This window comes from Cetorhinus maximus, chromosome 7 (genome assembly GCF_964194155.1).
Source record: "Cetorhinus maximus chromosome 7, sCetMax3.hap1.1, whole genome shotgun sequence".
Classification (NCBI taxonomy): Eukaryota; Metazoa; Chordata; class Chondrichthyes; order Lamniformes; family Cetorhinidae; genus Cetorhinus; species Cetorhinus maximus.
Genome location: NC_135885.1, coordinates 145,523,810 through 145,538,382, shown reverse-complemented (window position 1 = coordinate 145,538,382; position 14,573 = coordinate 145,523,810). Strand labels below are relative to the sequence as shown.

Here is a 14,573-nt window from a genome sequence, read left to right as displayed (position 1 = left end):
CCCAAATTGGTCAACTGTCACACACCATCCTGACTTGGGAATATATCACCGTTCCTTCACTGTTGCTGGGTCAAAATCCTGGAACTCCCTAACAGCACTGTGGGTGTACCTGCTAGATTACTCCTGGTCTTTGTTCCAATGTAGGTCAGTGCTCACTGGGATGATGGGTGTTATATTGTTATGTTATTCGCAAAGAGCTAATTTCTATCTGAAGCTCCATGTTCACTGTTGTACTGCAGACACGTGTCGAGTAATCAGTCCATCAGCCACATGGAGAATGGCAAGAAATACACTCGATGAAGCTCCAGCGTTTTGAGTCTAAATTATTTCTAACTTACGGGAGCCAGAAAACAATGGGTGAATGGGGCTTGGTTTGAGTTAGGATACGGGCAGCAGAGTTTGGATGAGCTCAGGTTTATGGGTACCACATATGAGGCTGGCTAGGAGTGTGATGGAATAATCAGAATCCGAGGTAAAAAATGCATAGATGAAAGTTTCAGCACCATCTGATGAGGGAGTTAATGTTCCAGGGAAATGGGTTCCAATGTGGAGAGTTAGGGTGGAATTTTCCAGTCCCGCCCGTCACCGGGACCATTCGGTCCTGCTAGGCCTCCCCCTCCACCCGCCCCCCCCCCCCAACCCTCCCCTGCCCCCGCCCTCTCCTCCCACCCCCCCTCCCTGGGGCTGAAGTGCAGCCAGGAATCGAGGAGCAGCCTCCTGAACGAAAGAGGAACTGCAACCTGACACATTCCACATAGATGCAGGGTGCAGAAATTACAGGCGAGTCTGTGAATGGGCTGAGCAGCCTATTGTCCGGGACTGAGGCGTGCAACACGTTTACCTTATCTCTCACATGTTGTTGTTCATTACAAAAACAAAAATACCTGGAAAATCTCAGCAGGTCTGACAGCATCTGCGGAGAGGAACACAGTTAACGTTTCGAGTCCGTATGACTCTTCAACAGAGCTAAGGAAAAGTAGAAAAGAGGTGAAATATAAGCTGGTTTAAGGGGGGGTGGGACAGGTAGAGCTGGATAGAGGGCCAGTGATAGGTGGAGATAACCAAAAGATGTCACAGACAAAAGGACAAAGAGGTGTTGAAGGTGGTGATATTATCTAAGGAATGTGCTAATTAAGGGTAGAAAGCAGGACGAGCAAGGTACAGATAGCCCTAGTGGGGGTGGGGTGGGGGGAAGGAATCGAAATAGGCTAAAAGGTAGAGATAAAACAATGGATGGAAATACATTTAAAAATAATGGAAATAGGTGGGAAAAGAAAAATCTATGTAAATTATTGGAAAAAAGGGGGATCGGAAAGGGGGTGGGGATGGAGGAGAGAGTTCATGATCTAAAATTATTGAACTCAATATCCAGTCCAGAAGGCTGTAAAGTGCCTAGTCGGAAGATGAGGTGCTGTTCCTCCAGTTTGCGTTGAGCTTCACTGGAACAATGCAGCAGGCCAAGGACAGACATGTGGGCATGAGAGCAGGGTGGAGTGTTAAAATGGCAAGTGACAGGGAGGTCTGGGTAATGCTTGCGGACAGACCGAAGGTGTTCTGCAAAGCGGTCACCCAGTCTGCGTTTGGTCTCTCCAACGTAGAGGAAACCGCATTGGGAGCAACGAATGCAGTAGACTAAATTGAGGGAAGTGTAAGTGAAATGCTGCTTCACTTGAAAGGAGTGTTTGGGCCCTTGGACGGTGAGGAGAGGGGAAGTAAAGGGGCAGGTGTTGCACCTTCTGCGGTTGCATGGGAAGGTGCCGTGGGAGGGGGTTGAGGTGTAGGGGGTGATGGAGGAGTGGAACAGGGTGTCCCGGAGGGAATGATCCCTGCGGAGTGCCGCCGGGGGGGTGAAGGGAAGATGTGTTTGGTGGTGGCATCATGCTGGAGTTGGCGGAAATGGTGGAGGATGATCCTTTGAATGCGGAGGCTGGTGGGGTGATAAGTGAGGACAAGGGGGACCCTATCATGTTTCTGAGAAGGAGGAGAAGGCGTGAGGGCGGATGCGCGGGATATGGGCCCTGTCAACCACTGTGGGTGGAAAACCTCGGTTAAGGAAGAAGGAAGACATGTCAGAGGAACTGTTTTTGAAGGTAGCATCATCAGAACAGATGCGACGGAGGCGAAGGAACTGAGAGAATGGGATGGAGTCCTTACAGGAAGCGGGGTGTGAGGAGCTGTAGTCGAGGTAGCTGTGGGAGTTGGTAGGCTTGTAATGAATATTGGTGGACAGTCTATCACCAGAAATTGAGACAGAGAGGTCAAGGAAGGAAAGGGAAGTGTCAGAGATGGACCATGTGAAAATGATGGAGGGGTGGAAATTGGAAGCAAAATTAATAAATTTTTCCAGGTCCCGACGAGAGCATGAAGCAGCACCGAAGCAATCATCGATGTACCGGAGAAAGAGTTGTGGGAGGGGGCCGGAGTAGGACTGGAACAAGGAATGTTCCACACACCCCATTAAGAGACAGGCATAGCTGGGGCCCATGTGGGTACCCATAGCCACACCTTTTATTTGGAGGAAGTGAGAGGAGGTTAAGGAGAAATTGTTCAGTGTGAGAACAAGTTCAGCCAGACGGAGGAGAGTAGTGGTGGATGGGGATTGTTGGGGCCTCTGTTCAAGGAAGAAGCTAAGGGCCCTCAGACCATCCTGGTGGAGGATGGAGGTGTAGAGGGATTGGACATCCATGGTGAAGAGGAAGCGGTTGGGGCCAGGGAACTGGAAATTGTTGATGTGACGTAAGGTGTCAGAGGAATCACGGATGTAGTTGGGAAGGGACTGGACAAGGGGAGAGAGAATGGAGTCAAGATAGCGAGAAATGAGTTCCGTGGGGCAGGAACAGGCTGACACGATCGGTCTGCTGGGACAGTCCTGTTTGTGGATTTTGGGTGGGAGGTAGAAGCGGGCCGTCCGAGGTTGGGAGACTATCAGGTTGGAAGCTGTGGGAGGAAGATCTCCAGAGGAGATGAGGTCAGTGACAGTCCTGGAAACAATGGCTTGATGTTCAGTGGTGGGGTCATGGTCCAGGGAGAGGTAGGAGGCAGTGTCTGCGAGTTGACGCTCAGCCTCTGCGAGGTTGTTGTTGTTGTTGTTCATTACCTTTGACTGACAGCACCATCTCCTGCCGGAACCTGGTAGTACAATACAAAACACAGCTTTGTCCCATTCCATTGTCCCAAAACTACAATCTCAGTTGACAATCCAGTGCATGACTGAAGGAGTGCTGCACTGTTGGAGGTGCCGTCTTTTGGATGAGACATTAAACCGAGGCTTTGTTTGCCGTCTCGGGTGGGTGTAAAAGATCCCGCTGTTCTACTCGAGGAATAATGGGAGAGTTCCTCCCTGTGTCCTGGGCCAATATTTCTCCCTCGGTGAACTTCACTAAAGGGAGCAGATTATCTGGTGATTTATTGTGTTGCTATTTGTGGGATCTTGCTGTGTACAAATTCGCTGGCAGGTTTCTTACATCACAACAGTGACTGCACTTCAGAAGCGCTTCATTGGGACACTTTGAGACGTGCTGAGGATGGGAAAGGTGCTATAGAATGCAAGGTTTTTTTTTGTTGTATTTGTGGAGGGTCTGCAGTTGGCAGTGTAGCCCACCACCAACCCTGAGGCTCCGACTGTGCCAGAGCGCGCAGTCAGTGGGGGAGGGGGGGAGCATATGGTGTTTAGCGCAGGTGGGTACAGTCACCACTGTGGGAACAGCTCTGACCTGTGAGGCTGATTGCCCGAGCCTCACGAGTGTCACACTGTGAGCCGATGCAGTATTACTTTCCTCTTCCTCCTGTGGTTTGGGGCTTGACCCTGCTCACACCCCCAGGTGTCACATTCACACTGCGGGAGTTAGTAATTAAGAACAGAAATCACTCTATAGGAGTGGCAATCACTAACTGGGAGTAAAAGGAAAGCTTGCATTTATATAGTGCCTTTCACAACCTCAGGATGTTCCAAAGTGCTTTCCAGCCAATGAACTACTTTGTGAAGTGTGGTCACTGTCGTAATGTAGTCTGCAGCCCTGCCACATCCAGCTGTGAATGGTGGTGGACAATTAAACAACTCACTGGAGGAGGATGCTCCACAAATATCCCCATCCTCAATGATGGGGGATCCCAGCACATCAGTGCAAAAGATAAGGCTGAAGCATTTGCTACAATCTTTAGCCAGAAGTGCCGAGTGGATGATCCATCTCAACTTCCTCCGGAGGTCCCCAGCATCACAGATGTCAGTCTTCAGCCAATTCAATTCACTCCACGTGATATCAGATGACTGAAGGCACTGGATACTGCAAAGGCTATGGGCCCTGACAATATTCCGGCAATAGTACTGAAGACTTGTGCTCCAGAACTTGCTGCGCCCCTAGCCAAGCTGTCCCAGTACAGCTACAACACTGGCATCTACCCAGCTATGTGGAAAATTTCCCAGGTATGTCCTGTACACAAAAAGCAGGACAAATCCAACCCGGCCAATTACCGCCCTATCAGTCTACTCTCCATCATCAGTAAAGTAATGGAAGGGGTCATCAACAGTGCTATCAAGCGGCACTTGCTTAGCAATAACCTGCTCACTGATGCCCAGTTTGGGTTCTGCCAGGGCCACTCAGCTCCTGATCTCATTACAGCCTTGCTTCAAACATGGACAAAAGAGCTGAACTCCAGAGGTGAGGTGAGAGTGACTGCCCTTGACATCAAGGCAGCATTTGACCAAGTTTGGCATCAAGGAGCCCGAGCAAAACTGGAATCAATGGGAATCAGGGGGAAAACTCTCCGTTGGTTGGAGTCATACCTAGCACAAAGGAAGATGGTTGTGGTTGTTGGAGGTCAATGGTCTCAGCTCCAGGACATCACTGCAGGAGTTCCTCAGGGAAGTGTCCTTGGCGCAACCATCTTCAGCTGCTTCATCAATGACCCTCCTTCCATCATAAGGTCAGAAGTGGGGATGTTTGCTAATGATTGCACAACGTTCAGCATCATTCGCGACTCCTCAGATACTGAAGCAGTCCGTGGCCTGATTTTTGCGCACGTTGTGTGCACAGGGTCAGTGGGTCTGGAAACTGCTTCGTCCCGTGATCGTCAGAAGAATGTGATTTCACCCTGGCTGGTCAGTTAAGGGCTGTTCGGTGTGAAACATGCCCCGACATTGGGAAGGGGCTGCAGGCAGATGAAGGGTCATGGCGGGCATCGGCTTCAATGGGCACCCAGTGGGGGAGGGGTTTTAAGCAGCCAAGGCAGCACTCAGAGGGCTGCCGGGTGTTCCAGAGAAGGCACAGGGAACTGCCCAAGTCTAAACGGAAGGTATGGCATCAGCACCCGCTCGACACGCCAGGCGGGAGGGCAAAGCAGGTGTGCACCCTGGACCCCGCTTCTCGGACGAGTTCCTGTGCACTCTCGGGCAGACGGTGGGTGCCAGGCGGGACATCCTGATGCCGCGGGGTGGCAAGAGGAGTCCACCCCACCAAACAAGGAAGGCCTGGGCCGAGAAGGCAGCCCAGGCCAGCGGGCACGGTGTGCTGCACCACAGCTGGATCCAGTGCCGATAAACATTTAATGATCTTCTGCGCTCAGGACAGGGTGAGTACCGGTTTGGCATGGTCCTGGGTGGAGATGTCTGGAAGATTGGCCGCTCCTCGTGGTGCTCAGGGGTGTAAGACTCGGAGTAACAGAAGCACAGGTACCTGTGCCTGCTAAGGCTGGGAGACCAGACCGGTAACCCTGGGTAACCCTGGGTGCACAGAAGGGTCAGGTGAGGCAATATGACGGGTACTTCAACCTGCTTCCCGGGAGGTCAGTGGTGGGGGAGTGGCCCAGCCGGGTCTGGTGTTGTCTGCAGGTAGAGAGTGGACTAGTGAATGGACCTTTCTCCATCCAGGAGAGGAGAAGCCAGAACGCTGCTGAGCGCACAGGGACGGGTTTGAGGGCGCGGCCAAGCTGCTCAATCTGAGCAAATGTGAGATGGACGGCCTGGATCTGGAGTGCGAGCGCGCACAATGGTCATCAGGTGGCGGGGAGGCAGGCATCTCGCAGTCCAGGAGGAGTCCAGTCGACAAATGTGGGACAGGCGGAGACTCCAAACAATGTAGGGTCCTCTCATCATAAAAGATAACTTCGAATCAAGAGTCCCGAGTGATCCAGCAATGACGATAGCACCATGGGTGCTGCTGTCCATAGTCTCACCAGGTTGTCTGGCATGCACATTCACTCTGTGACGATTGATACCATCCTCCAGAGGCACCCGGGGCCCTGAGGATCCTCAATGGACACCAGAGGAGGAGCCACACACAGATCCGCCTGTGTCACACCCTCTCGCTACCAGGCACCAGTGTAGGTACAGGCGCGTCGATGGGCTGTGTCTTGTCAGCTCAGGTGGTTGTGCAGCGTGGTGAGGGCACTTCACACTCGCTTGAGGAGCTGGCCGAGGCAGAGAGTGCCCAGGGTGCCAGCAGTTGGAGGGCTGCTGGAGACCAGGACCAGGCTGGGTCTGAGGCAGATGATGAGCCTCTGGAGTCGTCCATCAGGCAGCAGATGCAGGATGTCCAGCGGGATGCATGAGGGGATCGGGCGGAGATTGCTGAGAGTTTGTGTGCCATGGCCTCTGGCATGGGGGAGGCCTTAAGGAGGGTGAGCACTGAGTTGACCCTGAGCACCAAGCGCACAGCCCACTCCATTGAGAGAGTGGTGACTCTCATGGAGAGGCAGCTCCAGGGACAGAATCAGGGGTCCCTGGGGTTGCACTCGGACCTGCAAACCTCACACAGGCTGTAACCTCAGGAGGTCACTGCTAGTGTGAGAGGTGGATGAGGTACCTAGTCTCCCTGCTAGGTGCCCGTCCATCAATAGTGAGCAGGGAGGTCCTGACGTGCCTCACGCTGGCAGACGAGCTGCTTGTCCTCTCTGCGGGCTCCTCTCAGGGCGCTCTGGGTGAGGGCAGCAGCTCCTCCGCCCCTCTGCCAGTGACCGTGGCCTCTGATGAAGCCGCGATGACTGAGGGGTGCCCGGCTGTGGCGCTGGTTGCACCCTCCCAGGCGGAGCCTGCTCAGGCCCCACCAGCCAGAGGACGACTGCCAAGGTCATCAGGGCCGACGCGACAGCAGAGTCAGCGGCCTGCCTCAGCGGCCAGTGAGGGGAGTTGGGGGGTTGGGCACAAAGTGTAAGTTTAAGGCACCACGAGCACAGGGGGCGATTTTCACAGGTAAGATTCTTTCATTTCGTCAGTGTTATGTATTATCTTTGTGTGACAAATTAGGTTATGTGGCTTTTTTGCAACTCTGGAAAAGAAACAAATCAAGATTTTGTTTCAATGTCCCGAGTGTGCTTCATGTTTTCCAAAGGTGCAGCTTCATCAGTGCCTCATGACAGACGGCAGGGGCAGCAGCCTTTATCGCCGAGGCTGGGAGGTGACATTGGGGTCATGGGATTGCCTCCTCAGTGACGTGCGTGAAGGAGACGGCACCCTTGCCCTGAGGGTGAAGCCAAGCCTTGGCAGCCTAGCTGAGGGCGCACTGAATCAAACCCTCCCACGTGTCCCTGCCTCCCTGAAGGTTCCTCAAATCTGCTTCCGTGTCCCTGCCTCACCCTGTGCCCGCCCAGGCTCCTCATCAGATCCATCAGTGGAGTCTTCCTCTGCAGCCTGTGGAGCTGTGTTGCTATCCTCATCCTCCAGTGGGTCCCCTCTTGCCAGTGCCAGTTTGTCTGCTGCACCCTGAACAACGACAATAAGTGACTCGCGCTCTGCAGGATATCGCAGGGCATCCCCGATTGATCCAGGCAGTGGAACCTCATCTTCAACAGCCCAATGGTTCTCTCAACCTTCGCCCTTGTGGGGGCAGGACTCCTATTGGACCTCTTTTCTGCCTCTGTCCTTGGGTGCCGGAGTGGCGTCATGAGCCACCTTTCCAAGGGCTGTCCTTTGTCACCCAGCAGCCAACCATCCAACCGAGCGGGAGCCATGAAGAGCCTCGGTGCCTGGGAGTGTCGCAGGATGTGTGCATCATGGGAGCTGCCAGGGTACCTTGCACAGATTTGCAGAATCTGGGTCTGGTGGTCACAGACTATCTGAACGTCCATGGGATGGTAAACCTTTCTATTCACAAAGGCACACAGCTGACCCACAGGCACCTTGATGGCCACATGAATGCAGTCGATGGCACCCTGGATGAAGGGGAACCCAGCAATCACTGCAAAGCCTCTGGTTCACTCCGCCTGGCTGGTTTGGTCCATCCAGTAATTAACAAATGTGAGGACCCGTCTGAACAGAGCGTCAGTGATGAGCCTGTGGACAGGTGATTGGGACACTCCAACTGACCGCTGGAAGCAAATGATTGAGGCCACTATGACCTTCAGAGCCATTGGCATTGGGTGCCTACCCACATAGTTGGAAGTGATCTCTGGGCCAATCATCTGATGTCATGGTGTCCTTAGAGAGGCAGAACCTCCTGCAGCACTGGACCTCAGACATGTTGAGGTTGCCTGTACATTCTGGCAGCAGGATAGTGGTGTCTTCTGCAGTCCCTTCTGCCTTGCTCTCCCTGCTGGCCCTTCACCCCCTGTGCCAGATCCTCTCCTCCCACAGGTCTGTCATTGGGGTGTGGCCTGCTGTCGACCTGTCCTGCTCTCCCTCCTTTTTTTATTCATTCATGGGGGTGTCGCTGGCTAGGCCAGCATTTATTGCCCATCCCTAATTGCTCCTGTTCAGATTAAGAGTCAGGCCCATTGCTGTGGAGTCACATGTAGACCAAACCAGACCAGATTTCCTCCCCTAAAGATGGCTGATTTCCCCTAAAGGACATTAGTGAACCAGATGGGTTTTTACAACAATCGACAATGGTTTCATGGTCATCATTAGGCTTTTAATTCCAGATTTTTTAATGAATTCAAATTCATCTGCTGTGGTGGGATTTGAATCCCGGTTCCCAGAGAGTTACCCTGGGTCTCTGGATCACTGGTCCAGTGACAATACACCGTGGCCTCCCCTCTCTTCCTCGGAGGAAGAGGAGCCCCCACCCCCCCAGCGGTGTAAACAATCCCCATCTACTGAACTGCAGCTTGCACTGTCCCACGCACTGAGGATTGCACTCAGCAGAAATGCTCTAAGAGAGTTGACAAAACAAAAGACTCCTCAAGACAAAGCTGACAAAACAAAAACTTCAGAAGAAACCATAGGGAAAGGTCTGAAATCTCAGCAAACAAGCAGCAGCAAACTCTCACCTGAACTCCCGACAACTCACACAGCCAGCGCTCCACTCGCCTTTTATCCCACCCTCGATGAGAAAAGTGAAAAAATGAGTTAGCCGCCCGCCCCTTGTTGTCCCTGCGACGAGCGCAAAATCGCACGGGCAACGTAAAAGTTACTTCAACTGAGCTTTAAATTGCCTTAAGTGGCTGATTAATTGTCAGCTTCTAAGTCCCGCACACGTCCACCAACCAAAATATCGCACCAATGCCCGGTGCTCATGCCCAATGTCTTCTCGCCATGTTTAACACTCTTCCAAGTCAAGCACGTGCCCTCTACTAATGGGTAAAATTCTGGCCCATGTCCAAATGCAGCAAGGCCTGGACAATATCCAGGCTTGGGCTGACAAGTGGCAAGTAACATTCATGCCACACAAGTGTCAGGCAATGACCATCTCTAACAAGAGAGAATCTAACCATTGCCCCTTGACATTCAATGCCATTACCATCACTGAATCCCCCACTATCAACATCCTGGGGGTTACCATTGGCCAGAAACTGAACTGGACTAGCCATATAAATACTGTGGCTACAAGAGCAGGTCAGAGGCTGGGAATCCTGTGGTGAGTAACTCACCTCGTGATTCCCCAAATCCTGTCCACCATTTACAAGTCACAAGTCAGGAGTATGATGGAAAACTCCCCACTTGCATGGATGAGTGCAGATCCCACAACACTCAAGAAACTTGACAACATCCAGGACAAAGCAGCCCACTTGTTTGGCACCCCATCCATAAACATTCACTCCCTCTACCACCGATGCACAGTAGCAGCAGTGTGTACCATCTATAAGATGCACTGCAGGAAATCACCAAGGCTCCTTAGACAGCACCTTCCAAACCCACAACCACTACCATCTAGAAGGACAAGGGCAGCAGATAGATGGGATCACCACCACCTGGAAGTTCCCCTCCAAGCCACCCACCATCCTGACTTGGAAATATATCGCCGTTCCTTTACTGTCGCTGGGTCAAAATCCTGGAACTCCCTCCTTAACAACACTGTGGGTGTACCTACACCACATGGACTGCAGCGGTTCAAGAAGGCAGCTCACCACCACCTTCTCAAGGGGCAACTAGGGATGGGCAATAAATGCTGGCCCAGCCAGCGAAGCCCACATCCCATGAATGAATAATAAAAATGCAACAGCAGCCAATTTGCATACAGCGAGTTCCCACAAACAGCATTGAGAAAATAACCAGATAATCTGTTTCTGCGTGTCAGTTAAGAAATAAATATTGGCCTAGACCTCTAGGAGAATTCCCTGCCCTTCTTTAATAGTGCCTTTTATTTCTTGGGTAAATGAGTTCATTGTCTAACTGAGCTCTAACTGCACACTAGCTCCTATATTCTCCTCAGTCGCTGCTTGCAACCAATGAAGGGGAGACACTGGTGTAAACAGTGATGGTTTTTTGAGACATAGGGCAGAGCACCAGGTCATATTTGCTCACTCAGAAACTTCCAGAACTAGACTTACAGTTCCCAGTTGCCCGCAGTACTGTACAGTGATTCATCTGTGCTGTCACATAATCAGTACACTTGCATTCTCTTAAAGGAAAAGGGTGCCTCACTTTACCACAGTGCACCCCCTGGATGAACTCCCCCACCCTTCTTTAATTGTGCCAGTGGATCCTGAAAGAGCAGAGGGAGCCTGGGTTTAATGTCTCATCTGAAAAACAGTGTGTGCCTCGGTTCTGCTCCATAGCACCATCCTAGATTCTTCTGCTGAAGTCGAGCTTGTAACCATAACTTTCTGACTGATGGGAGAACACTACCCACAAACCACAGCTGACCCTAGAGTAATGATCACTCATTAAAAGTAACATACACTAATTCGATGTTGTAGTCATTCATTACGAGTTGCAGCCACTAATTAAATGTAATAATCGAGTCAATGAAACCTGAGCCCCCTAGGAATTCGTTGCAATCTACATAGGATTTACAGCACAGAAGCAGGTCATTTGGCCCAAATAGAACAACAACTTATATTTATACAGTGCCTTTAACATTCCAAGACACTTCACTGAAGCATTATAAAACAAAATATGATACAGAACCACATAAGGAGATGTTAGGTCAGGTGACTAATTGGTCAACGAGGTAGGTTTTATGGTACACCTTAAAGGAGGAAAGTGAGGCAAAGAGGGGAGACGTTTATGGAGGGAATTCCCGACCTTAGGGCCCAGACAGCTGAAGACACCGCCATCAATGGTGGAGCAATTGAAATCGGGAGTGCCCAAGAGGCCAGAATTGAAGGAGGTCGTGGGCCTGGAGGAGAATACAGAGGTAGGGAAGGGCAAGACCATGGAGGGATTTGAGAACAAGGATGAGAATTTTAAAATCAAGATGTTGTTTAAATAGGAGCCAATGGAGGTCAGCAAGCACGGGGGTGATGAAGGAACCAGACTTGCTGCAAGCTAACACACGGGTAGCAGTGTTTTGGGTGACCTCAAGTTTACAGAGGGCGGAAGGTAGGAGATCAGCCCAGAGCGGGTTGGAATAGTCAAGTCTAGAGGTCGTAAAGGCATGAATGAGGGTTTCAGCAGCAGTTGAGCTGAGACAGGGGCAGAGTGGGGCAATGTTATGGAGATGGAAGTGGGTAGTCTTAGCGATGGTGCGGATAAGAAGTTCACCTTGAGGCTTATGCTCCACGCATACCTCCTTCAATCACAGTTTCCAGCCAGTAACAGAAAGATCAATTTCAATTAACTCGCTAAAACCTCCAGTTCAGGTGTCAGCTGTGGCTCAGTTCATAGCACCCTCGCCTTTGAATCAGAGGGTTGTGGGTTCATGTCCGACTCCTGGAAAACCAAGAACTGTGATTGTACTCGAAAAGAGTTGCAATCTGTGACTGTTGGTAACTCAAAAGAGTTTCCATTGACCTGAGGAGGTGTCAGCTGTGGCTCAGTTCATAACACCCTCGCCTTTGAATCAGAGGGTTGTGGGTTCATGTCCCACTCCTGGAAACCAAGAACTGTGATTGTACTTGAAAGAGTTGCAATCTGTGACTGTTGATAACTTGAAAGAGTTTCCATTGACCTGAGGCAGCCCTAACTAACCAGCAGCAATGGTGCTAATTTGGACTTGTTTTAGGGAAATGCTGCCAGACCTGCTGAGTGTTTCCAGGCACCTTTAGATTTTATTTCAGTTTTATTTTGCTTGTGGAAACGCTGGGATGATCCCTGTTGCCAATCATGAAGTCAGGTCTGTTTCTACCCAACATTTGAAGGTTGCCAATCCGACCTGAGGGCTGCACAAGCAGAGGGAGACCCCAGGGATGTGGCTGCAGGGGGACAGCAGGGATGGGGGGACCGTTAGTCGGGGCCGCGGGGTTCCGGGGGGAAGGGTTTGTCAGCCGGACGGATGGGGACCGGAAGTGGCGGCCCGGAAGTGGCGGACCAGGCGCGGGGAGAGGCGTCGACAATGAGTCAGAAACAGAAACCGGATCGGGAACGGTTGCGGCGGCGGGTCCGGCTCTACCTGGACCAGGTGAAGGGGAGCGAGAGCCCGGGACCTAAACCTGCGGGAGGGGATCGGAAATCCCCGGGAAGGGTCACTCTGACAGTGCAGCACTCCCTCAGTACTGACCCTCTGACAGTGCAGCACTCCCTCAGTACTGACCCTCCGACAGTGCAGCACTCCCTCAGTACCGACCCTCTGACAGTGCAGCATTCCCTCAGTACCGACCCTCTGACAGTGCAGCACTCCCTCAGTACCGACCCTCTGACAGTGCAGCGCTCCCTCAGTACCGACCCTCTGACAGTGCAGCACTCCCTCAGTACCGACCCTCCGACAGTGCGGCGCTCCCTCAGTACTGACCCTCCGACAGTGCGGCACTCCCTCAGTACTGACCCTCCGACAGTGCGGCACTCCCTCAGTACTGACCCTCCGACAGTGCGGCACTCCCTCAGTACTGACCCTCCGACAGTGCGGCACTCCCTCAGTACTGACCCTCCGACAGTGCGGCACTCCCTCAGTACTGACCCTCCGACAGTGCGGCACTCCCTCAGTACTGACCCTCCGACAGTGCGGCACTCCCTCAGTACTGACCCTCCGACAGTGCGGCACTCCCTCAGTACTGACCCTCCGACAGTGCGGCACTCCCTCAGTACTGACCCTCCGACAGTGCGGCACTCCCTCAGTACTGACACTCTGACAGTGCGGCACTCCCTCAGTACTGACCCTCTGACAGTGCAGCACTCCCTCAATACTGACCCTCCAACACTGCAGCACTCCCTCGGTACTGACCCTCCGACAGTGCAGCCCTCCCTCGGCACTGACCCTCCGACAGTGCGGCGCTCCCTCAGCACTGACCCGCACTCCCTCAGCACTCACCTTCCGACAGTGCAGTGCTCCCTCAGTACTGAATCTCTGACTGTGCAGCACTCCCTCAGTACTGAATCTCTGACTGTGCAGCACTCCCTCAGTACTGAATCTCTGACTGTGCAGCACTCCCTCAGTACTGAAACTCTGACAGTGCGGCGCTACACTGGGAGTGCCAGCCTGGATATTCTCCAGTCGGTTGAGCGGGTCTTCAAACCACCATCTCCACCCAGGTCGGACCCATTGAGCCACGGTTGAGACTGATTCGATTCTATCTGTGACTAGGGTAATGATGCTTTTCCGTTTTTTCCCTTGCAGCAACAGTATCAGAGCGCTCTCTTCTGGGCAGACAAAGTTGCTTCACTCTCACATGGTGAGCTCATTTTTATTATTTAATGTTCAAGTTGGAAGCTTTCATGAACAATGAACTTGACGTGAGCAGCTTGTGAGGATGACCAGTGCCTGTTGTTCTGCCTGGCTGGAGGTCATTCCACTGATTGCTGTGACAGGGTGTCCCTTTTGGTGATCTTGCGTTTACCCACTGGCCTATTGGGGCCGTGCCCTGTCTGACCCTCTGTCCCTTCCCGTTGTCCTCTTACAATTTTTAGGAGGATAATGCATTAACTGGTGAGCTTGAATCTGTACCCTGTACGTTTGTGCTCTGGGTATTTCAGTTTCAGAGAGGTGAGAGATATATTTACTGTTCTCCTAATGTTTCTGTGAATGTCTGTCAGTAATGGAGTAAGTGTCAACTCAGTTATATTAGTTTGAAATCAAGAAAGAGTAAAGTTAAAACCAAAAAAGATTGCACGAAAAGAAGAGAGAGAGCAGAAATAAAATTTAACGTTTTGGGTTTTCAATTTGTTATTGTATCCAAATCATTTCTTTTAGTTGTGTGAAGTCACTGTAACTTATGAGCTCTTTTAGGATCATGATAAAATTATAGAAAGTTTATGGCACAAAGAGACCATTTGGCCCATCATGTCTGCCCAGCCAAAAAGTGAGCCACCCAGCCTAATCCCACTT

The 14,573-nt window shown here is 51.8% G+C and overlaps 1 protein-coding gene across 1 annotated transcript in view; it reads left to right on the top strand.

Annotated features, from left to right (window-relative positions):
* Positions 1-12,591: 12,591 nt before the first annotated feature.
* Positions 12,592-14,573, top strand: part of cdc16 (cell division cycle 16 homolog (S. cerevisiae)) — a 40,738-nt gene continuing 38,756 nt past the window's right edge. Inside the window, exons 1-2 of the mRNA XM_078546070.1 lie at positions 12,592-12,713; positions 13,866-13,920. Of these exons, the coding sequence (XP_078402196.1) occupies positions 12,648-12,713; positions 13,866-13,920 (121 nt within the window). The 5' untranslated portion in view covers positions 12,592-12,647. The remainder of the gene's footprint in view (positions 12,714-13,865; positions 13,921-14,573) is intronic.